The sequence below is a fragment of the Corvus brachyrhynchos genome, unplaced genomic scaffold, assembly GCF_000691975.1.
Source record: "Corvus brachyrhynchos isolate BGI_N302 unplaced genomic scaffold, ASM69197v1 scaffold83, whole genome shotgun sequence".
Classification (NCBI taxonomy): Eukaryota; Metazoa; Chordata; class Aves; order Passeriformes; family Corvidae; genus Corvus; species Corvus brachyrhynchos.
In genome coordinates this window covers 6,166,563-6,180,671 of record NW_008238464.1, presented here as the reverse complement: position 1 = coordinate 6,180,671, position 14,109 = coordinate 6,166,563, and the positions used below count along the sequence as shown (strand labels likewise).

Below are 14,109 nucleotides of genomic sequence, written 5' to 3'. Positions count from 1 at the left end.
TCTTTCCCTTTACCACAAACATTATTTACCATTGCTGATGCATGGTTCAGTTGTCTCAAGTAGTTTTGTCAGTAGACATTTAGCCTTGAGAATCTCCCCACCCTATCAAAACAGACATGTGATCTCTCTTCAAAACAACTAGAAGACAGAAACTTAAGTGCCACTGTTCAAAATACAGAGGGCAACACCCATGTTTCCTGTGTGTGGTAGAAAGCTGATACCAAAACTGGAAGCAGCTGCTTCTTTTTACAATTTGCATTTACCCATGCTTACAGTAGGTTGTACAAAATGTGTCAGTGACTCATTTTTATGCTAGAAGTATTTAAGTACCTACAAAAAGGTAGTCAATATCAGTGTCGGACAGTGGGCATGCAATGCTCTTAACTGTTCAACAGACAATGTAATCCTCTCAATTACTGGAGTGAAACTGCCATATACAGTTGCTCCTAAAGACAGTTATATCTTGTATCTTCAAACACATTCTTAATTAGCAATTAGCAACAGAGCCATCACAGATCAACATGACTTACTCCACTTACACAAAGAGCATTGATTTATATAGAACAGGAAGCAGGCAGATACAGGAGAGACCTTGGAAACTTCGGCAAGGTGAATAAAAATAATAAAATAACACTTCCAGCTTCCTCCACAGATCTGGGATAAACTTCTCTGTCACACAAGACTGAATGAAGAAGAGCTAATTAAAAAGTTTGGGGTGAAACCTTGGCTCTGATGAACTCATGGCAAAACTCCCACCCTGAGAAGGCCAAGATTTCATTCATGAAGCCTGACACTTGGGATACAGATCTTGCATTCAATGGGAAGGTGCTGACACAAATGAAAGGTTTTTTTGAGGAGCACACCATGCATTAGCTAGATCCTTTTAGCTAATATACAGGCAGCATTTCAGAGCCAGTAGTTATGTCCAGCGGGACAAGAGGATTTTAGGTGCACTCTCCAAACATACCCGTAAATGTTTTCCCTTAATGAAGTCTAGTATACTACATGACACCAGTCCATACTCAAGAACAGGCATGTTTAATCAACAATAGTCAAAGGCCTGCATAGACAAAATGCTAATGTGGTGAAAGGAAGAGGAAAGGCCTTTGGTGTCTGAAGAAAGCACTTAACATCAGTAAATCTTCTGCACAAAGCTTTGAGTACAGAAGGTTAAAATGTGAGACAATTTGCTTCCTCAGTGTTGGTTATCTGCCCTTTACATGCCTTTTATTTTTATTAAGTTGATAGCCAAATAGATATCTCAAACACATCAAAGTTCTTATGAGAAGGAAAGGGAAATGAGCAATTTTCAAGTTTTTGTCAGACTTTTTTTGCCCCAACAATGACTTTTACATAAGACCTTGAGCATAACTGGCTTTGGAAAAGCATTCTGTCATTTAATACTGAAAAGCCAGCTGTAAGAGGACATGACTATTTCACATTTGTCAGTGAGGCAGAGAAAACAACTCAAAGCACACTTGAAAAGGGGAACTTTTAAAACAAGAGCCTGCACAGGAAAAGATGTCAGAATAATCTAACTCTCCTTGCAAGTCTCCCCCACTTTGGCATATACAGACTACATGGCTTGGAGTATACAGATATTAATCAGAATATCTCTGGATCTTTAACCACTTCAATGATTACATGTACACAAGGGGTATTTAGGCTGCAAAGCTCAAACTTCACAAAACAGACTTGAACTATGAACTTAATGTGAAAAAAAATTAAGGGGAAAACTACTCAAAACCCGGAAAGGCCTTTTAAAGACTGCATGTGCACTTGGGCTTAAATTCCACCGAGAACACACGGACCACTGAGAGCATCTGTCATCTACAACCCTAGGCAAATATCTGAATCAGTTACTGTTGGGTAAACTTCCTTCTGTGAAGAAAAGGAAAACATTCATGGATCAAAACAGATGTACACACAATAGCATGGCAATTTTTGCTTCCAGACCTCAAAAAGCATGACAATGAGAATACAGCAGGTCCTGAAAGACAAATGACTAGTAGAAAAGAAACACATGCCGTGTAAAGTGCGCAACATCATGCTCGTGCTGTCCTCAAGCAGCTTACAATGTTGTCTCTTCTGCTGCTAGCCCCTCCCAGCTGAAGCTGCCTGATTGTTCATCATCTATTTCAACGCAAAAGTTAAACCATTTTCAGTAATGGCTCAATTCCTGTTCTACTTCTCACTGAAAGGCTTGGGCTCTTGTACTGTCAGACACTGGGCATTTAACTCTGGGCACAGTACTGAGGAAGAGGGAGGCTCCATCAGAAGATGGGAACTTAAAATTCCTTCAGCTAAATGTGCACAAACCCACCTGGTTATACCTTCATACTTTCAGAACAAGTTTTTCAGTCTGGAAAGTTAAGCCATAATTTATGCATTAATAGCTGCTGTCAACTTCCATTCTGCACTGTGTATGAGAAAACTTCCCCATCACATTTAACATTTTATTCTATATTTACAAAGGAAATATTCAGATATCATGTATGCCAAACACAAATACAAGTTGGAGTTTCATCATTTGTTCTCCACAGAGCAGCTCAAACAATCACCTAAAGCACAACTGCTGTTTCATCACGCAGCTATATCTCAACAGCATCCAGGGTAACCACTGACAGGACTAGAGCAGAATATGCAATGTGTTATTTCAAACTAGTGAGAGCAAAACCAGCCAGTAAAATGTGGGGGCACTGATGTACCAACAGAGTAAAAGCCTTTCAACTTCAAGGGGCAGTTACAGCCCGCTGCTGAATGACACAGCACTGAGCTCTGGTAGCTGCTGTTTCCCACTGACTCTGGCGAAGGGAAACTCAGATGCACCTGATGATGCTGATTGTCTCACTAGGTAGGTTTGCTAGACCAAATGGTAAATGAAACCCACAAAAGGCATGTGGATAATGCCTGCTCTGCATCTATGGGCTCAGCAGCTGCACAGTCCCACCTGTACGGCTCCATGTGACACTGAACATGAGGTGGTGGTGAGATCACAGGCCTCTTAGCAGCACTCAGCCTAGACAGACAATGCCCTCACTCTTTCTTCAACATGAACAATCATGCCAGACTCCTTTACTTGCTATCAAGCAATAAGTGGAAGTGGCATTAAAGCATCTGACAGTAATACTCGTATCTGTGTAGTCTGACAAGTAATGCGAGTCCTGCCGTCAGTAGCATCCTTATCTGCAATAAAATTTATGAAGCCATAATCTCACTCCTGACAATACAAAGCACCTTTACAAGACAGTAAGAATTGGCAATGTTGTAAAACCATAAAACTGGATTCAAAGTCTCGAGCTAAACACCTTGGAAACAATATGTGAAGTTATACAACATTAACACTTACATTCTGATTTTTTTAAGTACACAGGAACTCATACAAATGAGGTACAAACCATGTTGAATAAACTTTTAAATTCTTCTCATGAAACTTCAGATAGCTCAAAATATCAGTTCTTACATCACAGATGTTATCTGTAATTTCAAATCAATCTTTCTGTTCTGAAAAATGAGGTAACACATCCCAGAAGCGGGCCACAAGAAACACAGCATCCAATATCACCAATATTTGAACAATCCATTGTTTCTAAGGTGGTTTTCAGTTTCTGACTGTGCTGGCTGGTCTGCTTAAAACCTGGGTATTTTCAGAGTCTGCACAGGGTAAAGATTAAGTCCCTCATAGGTTTATTATCCTTACCCAGTTCCTTTCATATCATGGCCTAATGTATTAGAAATAATTAGAAACCTGGTCTCTTTTTTAATTTCTCAGTCTGACTGTATAACCTCAAGCAAGTCACATTCTTTCTGACATTTACTCTCACTGTATTCAAAGTGTGGGAGTGACAATGGCTTACCTCAATAAAGTGCTGTGATGCATAACTAAATAGCCATGAATTGATCTACAACATGGAAAATAGTACAACAGCCACTGGCTGACAAAACCAGAAGATGCAGGAGTTCCCTGGAATCTGGCTCAATGTTTAATCCATTAGATTAAATTGGAACAACTGCTAGAATGATAAAACTAATAGTTGGCATGTTAAAACTGCCTTCATACTAGTATTCGCATGATTCACTGCAAATTTTAACTACTAAAAATTTCTTAAACTATTTTCCTTAAAATTGGAAGAAAACTGAGTAACATTGTGTAAGTACTCACCATTAACACAAGTATTCTATTTTCTCTTACAAATGAAAAAGTGCTTAGAAGGACAACTGAGATACCGAAAATGTAAAAGATTCAAACACAAAAATATTTCATTTGGCTATCTTCACTTGCATAAGAATTCATACAAAATATTTACAAGTCTGCTCCCACTATTATGGAAAACCAAGACCTCCTGCAGACTCAACATAAAGACCAAGGAACATTTAAGTAAATGGATAAAATCAGAGTATCATGTAATCGCATTTACACTACTTGTAATAAATGCTTATCATGGAGCCCAGAAACAGCTTTTAACAGTTGGGCTCTTGAAAGGATGCAAACAGAGGAAGTGAAAAACTGTACAATTACAAACAGAGAACATGCTTTCCAGCAAATACTGCGCTCCTCATCCCTCCAAAAGCTAGAGCTGCCTGCAACTTACATTACCAGTGCTGCCCTAGAAAGTCCCCTCGTCTAAAAAGCTTCCACAAACTCACTCTGTATAAATATTGTAACAAAATAAACAGTGCAGAAGCTTATCTAAATATTGCCTTCTTCAACTGATAAATTACAAAGGGAAAGTTTTCATATCCTACAGGAAATAAACACTCAATCTTTTGTTCTAAAAGTCCTGTCATAAGAGGCTTTGGGGTAAGAAGAGAGGGAGACCAGGGTAAACAGAATAGATATCATAGTTAAAAGCCTGTTAAAAGCCTTTCCATCACTAGCGACACTGAAATGTGGCATTAAAGAGGATCAATATTTTACAAGAGAGTGCCACAGGCTGAACAGGCTGTCCTGAGGCTCTCTTTATATCACATGCACAACAGTATATTATTTGGCTCTCCAAACAAAAAGACAACCTAATCTTGCATGTATTTTCACATATGCTTCACCACACATGACCATACTGTATGTTGGAATGTGTGTGCATTATAAGTGTCATTTTCCAGCCTGGTATGTGCAGACTTGCAAGCAGACTGAAAAGCCAAGACACTGTGTCCAACCCTACCACACGGAATTATCTAAGAGGCTTTTCCCCTTGTGCAGGTCAGACATTCATGTCTCCTCCTAAACAAATATTGTGGTTCAAAAGTGATCTCTAATATACACTTACAGGAGAATAAAAAAAAAAAAAGTAACTGGCACAGTATCCTGCTATATCATTTTGATTTCTTGCTTTGTTATAATGACTGTTTTCACAAGACCTAATGTCGTAACAGAAAACAGAATCTGCTTCAAAAGAGGGCGAGTACAAAAAGAGGAGTCTCACTGTGTACAAAAATTTGCAAAGTACCAAACCCTAAATGTAATTTAGAGCTGAAGTAATACAGTTATCAGTATTCCCACCGTTTGGAAGAGGGCCTAGAAATCTGGCAAGGAATGTTTTTCACATCTAAGATGTACTTGTTACTGTTTCTGTGGCAACCTGCCAACATAACTATTTAAAGCAGTACCTGCAGGTACTATTTTAAAGATGGCTCCGCTGCCTGAGGAATCAACCATTATTTATAGGGCCTGAAGTTATTTGATACCTGAGATAAACACACCCCTCCTTGTATCAGTGACCCTGATAGTTCACGTAGTTTTAATTATTTCTGTGGGCAGAATCCTGACCCCCAGTGACTCACGCACACTTGTAATCCACCCTCCACTTATCACTAAAACCCAAACCATACTAATGGTTCTTTTTGTAGGGAAGCAACACATCTGTCCTAGAGCTATGAAACCCATAAAAATTCCATGGCCTTGTTACAAATACTCCTTTGACAAGATATTTTTTTAACCATCTCACCTGTACTTCTGAATCAGCATCAACATGCTGCAGTTGAAACCAGGTGTCTCTGTTATGATACTTCTGCAGATCTTCTTTCTGTATAGCTACCTTTCCTGAAATAAAACAAACCAGAAGCACAGTTTAAGACATGCTGTAGCTCTCCCAAGATATATTTCCATCAAAACCAGGTTTTAAAACAATGATTTAGGGCCTGTCCTATCCAAGAAAGGCTTTAGAGCAAGGAAAGATTTTTATTGTGATTATTATCACAATAAATAATGATGAGCATCTTTTTCCACTGCATTTTGTGAATGACTTGAAAATTCCTAAAGTCCTACTCACCTAACACAGTGAAGCACTAGACACTATGGACAAGCTTGTAAATATGATTATAGCAAAAATGTCATCATTACTTCTCTGACATGCAATTAAAATTGTGGGAAGAAAAGACTGGAAACTGTTGCAAGCAAGCATTTTTTTGAGGCTGATGTCTGTAACAATCCCAAATTAAAGGTTCTGTGCGTATGTTATTGTCAACAGTACTTCAGGATGAGGCATTTCACTATACAGCTTTCTAGAAGGAAAACAACTAGAGATGTCAAGTCACAGCAGATTCCCACATCTGCATTTTGGGGCCCTGTCAACCTCTCTCTCCCCCTCAAATCCTTCAGACTTCCCATTATGCAACCCAGAGCCACCCAAGGGCTATCCCTGACTGTAGAGAAAAGCAGGGGGGGAAACTCACCCCAAAACACTGAAGAGCTTTAACTCTCACCTTTTTATACCACTGTTACCACTACCAAATCAGCTGTTTTGGTAGGTGTGGTAACAGCACCCAGTTCCACACTGTGAACTAACAGCCCACATGGATGCAAAGGGTCAATGCAGACACTTCTGTCCTGCCCAGTATCTCTCAGGCAGTATGCAAAGCACTCTCTGAGGGACAATGAAACTTTTTCCAAGTGTCTTTCTTTGTATACACAAATCTGAGCATGGCATGCCTGAGGAGCTCGTGATCCTCAGAAAGCTGCTTTGGGTTGGGTGGCTCCCCAGGCACTGAGCAAAGCAGCGTGTTCAAAGTGAAAGAATCCAGGGCAGTCAGAGACATTCACAAGGCTCGAGGAAGATGGGGTTTGGCAATGTGGTTGAATAGACTTTTGCCGCTAGATGAGTTGCTCACATACAGTTTGCAACCACTGCTTTGTTACAAAAACACAGACTTCCTTTAACCAAACATTGTTAGATGACATTCACCAATGGATATAGTTTTGTGGGAAAAAGATTACCACTACCTAAATTCATGCAGTTTGACCAGATGTCAGTAATACATTACCCCAGCAAACATTAACAGAATACATTTAAAAAGAAAAAAAAAAAACCCACATGATCAAAGACTACAAAAGGGGCAAACACAAAGCACTCTTCCCTTCTGAAATCTAGAAGTTTATGGAAGTCCTAGCAGCAAGTTATTACACACCAGCATTCCCTCAATTTACAGCCATTTCCTTCAGCTGGATAGCTTCACCCAGCCCTCCTGTTTGCTGGGCTACACCCCATACCATGCTGCAGCTGCATTCTTCTGTCACCTCAGGCTGCTTCTGGTGACAGTTTCCAGATTTTCAGTCCCAGTTCCTAAACTACCCTGCTATTCTTCCACAGCTGCCCTCCATAGTATCTGCCAGGATTTCTGCTCTAGCTTCCTTTTCAGAACTTCTGACCCATTATTCCCAAGTCTTGTTCATTGTGCCCTCAGCACCATCCTCTCACTGCTTGTCCTTTAGAGATTATCAGATCCATCTCCTGGCAAACATTTAACTAATTAACAAGGGAGATTAACAAGGGAGACACATTACCAGACTCTTTATTGGATATGCAGAGCAAGCCGCTTGAAACTTCTTTAAAAAAGCAATAATTAAATTACACAAACCTACAAAATAATATGTCAGGAAGGGTAAATAAGAAATCTGAACTGTGCTGAACAGAAGACGACAAGTTACTCTGCTGAGAATCTATGGCATGATTATTTTTTCAAAGCTTCTACTTTTATTCTCCAGCTATAGTGGCTTGTGGAGAACCTAGTTTCTCTAAAACACTTTGAGAGGAATGCATTTAAATGCATGACCTTCCACTAACTGCTTTGGACCTCATTGAAATTATTTACTTTCACTGCTTGCTATCCTCACTGTACCCTTTAATCTCTTGCAGAAATCCTCCACTCAACTGCAGCATTGCACACACTTTCCAAACACTTTCCAAACACCGTCACCCACAATCAGTCTCATTCACAGTCACCTCCCATGTAAGAAGCGCCTTGCAGAAAACTCAAGGATGGTTTCCCAGTATCTGCACCTGTACACAGAAGATAAATGGTGTGATCACTGCCCCCTCTTTCAGCAGGGAATGCCACTGCTCTCTGCACCAAGGATGGCAGGGTTACCCAGGTGGGTCTGGCCACAAAGTCAGTACATGATTGCAGCAGAGTGTTCACAGAGAATGGCACGTGCCTCCAGCTCTGAGGGAGTTAACGTGGTGATACAACTGTTTTGATTAGGAAACTGTTTGAACAGCACCGTTTGCTCTGCACACAAGCAAGTTTTATTAATGACTGAAACTTATTGACTGGGCTGGCTATAATCCAGGGGTTTTCATTGCATACCAAATGGTTCACAAAGAAGAAAAATCTACTAGGGAAACAAAAAAAGGTAGCAATAAAAAGAGGGCCTACAGTTTGGCCAGTCTGAACATATGCAAAGATATATTACTGATAGGGCAGAATGTTTGATCTGCCCTATTAAACAGTTCTCTGCATACACACAGAGGAGCTTCCCTCACAATTTGGTAATAACTCTTTACCTGCACCAGCCATGCCCCTATGTTCATGCAGCTCACATTCCTCCTCCTCATCACCCAACCCACATAAAACACAGTGCAGGCGCTGAGCATGGTCATGTTTCTGCCCTAGTCAACACAGTTACTGCTCTTCCACTGGCTGACCTAAGTCTGACCTGGCTCAAACAACTTCCAGCCGCACCAGAACTAGGTTAAATCTAGGCCAATAATCACAAGCTGTTGGCACCTGTCATTTGACCTGACACTACAGGATAAGAACCTGTAATTCTCCCTGAAGATAAACCCGACACGAGAGGTCAGAAAGATTTATCACCACTCATTTAAAGGACATTTTCTTCTTTGAGGTTCTTCAGCATGTTCCCAAACTCAAGCCCATTGTCTTGCACTCTTTCTCAAGACTTGGGTGGCTTCCAGACAGCATCAAGAAACTCTAAATCTTGCACCTGAGGCACCCAGCCACTCCTGAGTGGCCCCAGGCTGCAGAGTCTACATCTGTTTAAGCTTTTTGAGACTGTATGGGAAGAGGCAGGAAATAGCTGAGCTTGTTGAACAATATAAGGTGTAATTTCAAAACTTCATATAAATTACATTTTTAGATGTTAGATTCTCAGCAATAACCAGCAATGATGAAGTAAAAGCATTCTTCTCATCTGAACTAATTTCTTTCTGAAGCCTGAAGCTCACCAGGACCTCAGATTGGGGGAGGGTAGGAAAACCTCACACACTCTGGTGTGTCTTCCACCCATATGGCAGCAATTTCCCTATGCCCTTTCCCACACCCTTCAGACTGAACAGACCTTCACTGGAACATTTAAATCCTAAGATCTGTGTTTAAAACAAAGGCGCAACATGCCACAATTGAGCTCTTCCTTCTGTGAACCCCTCTTAAGGGAAAAAACAATATACCGATAACCTATTATTGAGCAGATAGCTTACAGATTAAAAAAGTTACTACCTAGGCTATGGATGGTTTTAAAGCTGCAAATTCCACTTTACAATCCCTGGTACAAACTCATTTAAGAGCCTCCTACGTTCTCCACCCATGCACCCCTGTCCTCTCAGCAGGGCATACTGAAACTGTTGAGGAAATCAAGTGAATCCAAAAAAACCCAAACAATGAAAATAAACATTCTGGGAGAGGAGAAGGGAATAAGAGATGTTTCAGGGATCACATATGGGTGGGTGTTGGCATTTTTAACACAAAGGTCATTTCAACTGACCTGTTTTAGAGCTTCCCCACTCAAGAGTCACATTAACACTGCTAGAAGACCACTAGGAGATCACTAATTTAGGCACAGAGGCAGAGATATTGAACAGAGAAGGGTAGGAATTTCTGGCTATACCGCCTGGGAAAGTGCTTGTGGGAAGCACCGCACCCTCAGTGCCCATCCCTCACTGGTTACAAACATTTTTCCAAAGCAAGTCAATGCAGCCCATTAACTTGTCCCTGGACATGCCTAGGCTTGTTAAGTTTGGGTCAACGTCTCCATACAAAGACTAACAAAATTGATTAATTTGTCTCAGGCATTCTCCATCCATACATAACCACCTCCTGTCTGCATTACCTGTTGGTGACAAAAGGGTTAGGCATCGGTTAAAGGATTACATCCCACCTTTTAATAGTAATTTTCCAGTTTGCAGCTGAGATATGTGAATATTTATGACAGATGCTAGACTACTAGAAGATTTCTTTACTGAAAAAGTAGTCACAGTAGCAACAGGACAGGAACTTGTCATCTTAAAAGGGCACAAGGCCCTACCTGAAAAGTGATCCAACTGTTATTTTTACAGAAGCCTAAAATCAGAGCATTTCAGGAGCTCTTGTATCTTCTCTTCAGGATATCTTTATCTTGGAATATCTACACAGTGAAAACAACAGAATTTTACACACTGCTCCCAAGCAAGCTGAAACAATATAGTATTTTTTTAATATAACATCCTCCATTAACAATGACTGCAGTACAGTTAATTTACAGCAAAGGGTTAGGTCTGACTCACACATTAAAAGGCCCCAACAGTCTAATTAACTGAGTCTGCTCTCAGCTCTGAACAGAGGCTACTTTGTCTCCTTCCTATATGCCGCAGTCTTAGGCATAAGTGAGCCTCAAAGCTACTTCAGAAGTTGCTTCATGTTATTATGTTTAGTGCACAGACACACTGTATCAGCGTACTCATTTAATAGAACTGATATGAACGTGCACAAACAAAGTCACTTTCAATACTTGGAAAGACGAAGGACAAATCAATCAATTTTAATCAACACTTTAGGCTGCGAGACCTAATCAACTTGAAACAAGAAGCCTCACTGCTATTCCAGCCTGCCTAGAATTTTATAATTATCTGTATGAAAGGTTATTTGTCTTTAAATGAAAGTACAGAAACTTTGCCTGCCTTGTTCAAGAACAGCACAAACTCAGTCACCTCTCCCAAAACACAGAAAGATTGAAACAAGCAAACCCCCTATTTGAGAATTACAAAGATAAAGATGAGAACTAGGGGCAACATAAGGCTTCTGAGCCTTAGAAGCAGCAGCATTGCTCCCTCACAGCTCCTGTGCAGTGCACCATGAAGCACAAGCACTACTAGACCATCTGCTACAATGGGTAAGAATTCAGTGGCAATAATGGCAGAACACTTCCAGCACAGCAGCAGTGCATCCTACAGAGAGTACTGAGGTATGAGACATTCATGACCCCAATTTAATTTGTTTGGGTTTTTTTAAACTAGTCCAAATAGAATAAGAATATCACTTAGTAAATCAATTTTTCCCCTTTGTGGGATTTACCTTGGATAATAAGGGAGAAAAAAGTGGGCTGTGGACAACATATAGCTTCTATCCTTAAGAGCTGCAAGCTGCAGCCTTGCATGAAGTATCTTCTATCAGGGTTGTTTTGTTGGTCACAACTCAAGAGATCTCACCCAGCTTCCATCAGAAATTCTGCTCTCCCTTCCTGTTAAAAACAGCAAAACCCCCAAACAAACAAACAAAAAGAACCCTCCTCAACCACACCTTTGCTATCACCTCTCTGGCAGCTGCTCTCTGGGCCCTTAAAATGGCCCCACATTTGAGACACCAGATATAGCCTGTGGTTGGGACAGCAGTCCTGAACTCCAGACTTGCAGTCACTGCTGTCTGCCTTACAGCAGGCACCAAGTCCCTGAGCATGCTGCCTGCACTGAGCAACCACCACCTTCTTTCCCTCATTCTACATACAGACAATATTAACACTTGTCATTAGGTAAGGAGGAGAGCTGCATGAAAGTACGGTCCAGGTCCTAGCACATTATCCTCAGTAGTTTTGTTCATATTTTTTCTCTTCATCCGAGAAGTACAGATACCGCTTTTTGAAAGCTCAACTTTGTTTTCCTGCTCTTGGGACCACCCATGAGGTTAAAGGATATTGTGAGTGCATCCTAACAACCTATTCTATGCACAAAGTATTTACTTTAGCCTTTCTATGTAGCTGCAGAGAACCTTTCCAGGACAATTCTGAGTTTATAGCTTCTTGATATTTGTCATTCTGGAAGAGTCATCTGTTTCCTTTTATTTCATTAGTAGCTATATTTATACCATAATGAGTAGATACATTATTCCCAACAGTCATTACGGAAACAGTAAACCACTGCCTAAACCATGGTCAGGCTAGAAGAAAACAAGTAATACTATTTTCTACTGAAATTTTGATCTCTGCTTCATGCTGTATGGAGGATCTTTCCCACACTTAACTAGCAACAAGCACAGTTCAGCAAGGATGATTCTTTTAAATTTTTTTTTTTCTTTTAAATCAGTAAAATAATGAAACAAAAAAGGTGATGCTTCAGCTACATTTGGTAAGGGTTACCTAATAACAGTAGATAGCTTGCTTGGATATTTGGTAATAAATTGTGGCAACTCTACAACACACCTCTTCAGCTTTGGAAGTAACCATTAACAAAGGCACAGGTAACTCAAACATGCAAGCCTTAAACAACTTTCAATTCCAAGGTGTTTTCACTTTGTGCGTGTCTCAAGAGCTATGATTTGGTTTCATCTATTTTAGTCCAGAGTAGCTAAGTTTAACTACTTCCGAAGACAAATTTTAGTGCTTTGCTTTGCTTCACCTAATCCAGCATTAAGCAAGAAGAGAGTTACAACCTGCCAGAATACAATAGCCACAAGAGTTTCAATTTGTCATAGAACACACCTAACAACCTGTATGGAGGTGACTTAGGGCAGTGAAGTTACTGTAAATGTAATTAACAGAAGAACCACGCACTAGTCTTCTAGCACTGGCTTTATGCTCCTTCATGGAAAAGCTTCAATATTAGACACCTTTATTCAGCACCATTCCATCCCCATCAGCACAGCAACCAAGCCTCTCCTCAGCCAGGAGTACCACAAACTTAGGAAAGTTCTTACCCCCCAGTGCACTACGGGGACAGTGCAGCACTTCTTCCCCCTCAGAACTTCATGGGGGTGCATTTTGTTCTATGCAGCTCCTGCTTAGCACAGATGTTGGCAAATCAGTTTCATGTACCTCTTACCAAATGAAGTGCTGAGGCAAAGAAAACTGAACTGACTTAAGTAGAGGATAAATAATTGTGCACTTGTCACCTGAAGGACAGACGATATTAACTAATCTCTCACTGAAGTGTTAAGTGACTTGGTGTGGCACGTTTCCTGTTTTTGAACTGATCTGTATGTTTAAGGTCACACCCTGGCAGCCTGAGCTATTCACTACACACCTAGAAGAATACCAGCTCAGGGCATATCATGGATATATTTTCCTCACTAAATCTAGCTCAGTTATTGAAGTGTGAGAAGCCCAATTTATTGTCACAGCATGTCTCATTCAACATTTCTAAAAAGCTGAAAAATATCAAAACAATCCTTAAAGACTATTTGCCTGGCATAGCAGCACTACTATCCTAATATTCCTTCTGCTGCATCTACCCAGAGACATCTTTTTTTTCCCATTATTACTGGAGGGGTACCAACTGACAGTTTTTCAAATTAGTCCCATCTCCTCTATGCTTTTCTGATTGTAACAACTAGATGGAAATAGCTATTCTACATATTATAGACACATATTCCACTGCAAATTGGCCTACTACTGCTTTGATCATTCAGAAACAAACATGCAATTTTAAATTGCATTTACCATTGCTTTCAGTAGTATATTTCCTACTCAAAGCATCTCAACATACTATATTAATCAGTACATAAACTCTATGCACTAACAGTCAATATCAATTAAACAACTTAAGACTAGTTTACTTTCACAGTAACTATTTGCTACATTTTATCTACAAAAAGAGAAAAATAGTATTTCAGATCCACTGAACTCCGCAT

The 14,109-nt window shown here is 40.2% G+C and overlaps 1 protein-coding gene across 2 annotated transcripts in view; it reads right to left on the bottom strand.

Moving 5' to 3' along the window:
* RASA3 (RAS p21 protein activator 3) overlaps positions 1-14,109 on the bottom strand; it is a 175,235-nt gene that overhangs the window by 64,212 nt on the left and 96,914 nt on the right. For both annotated transcript variants that reach the window (XM_017737105.1, XM_008635854.2), the window contains exon 5: positions 5,946-6,040. In XM_017737105.1, the coding sequence (XP_017592594.1) occupies positions 5,946-6,040 (95 nt within the window). The remainder of the gene's footprint in view (positions 1-5,945; positions 6,041-14,109) is intronic.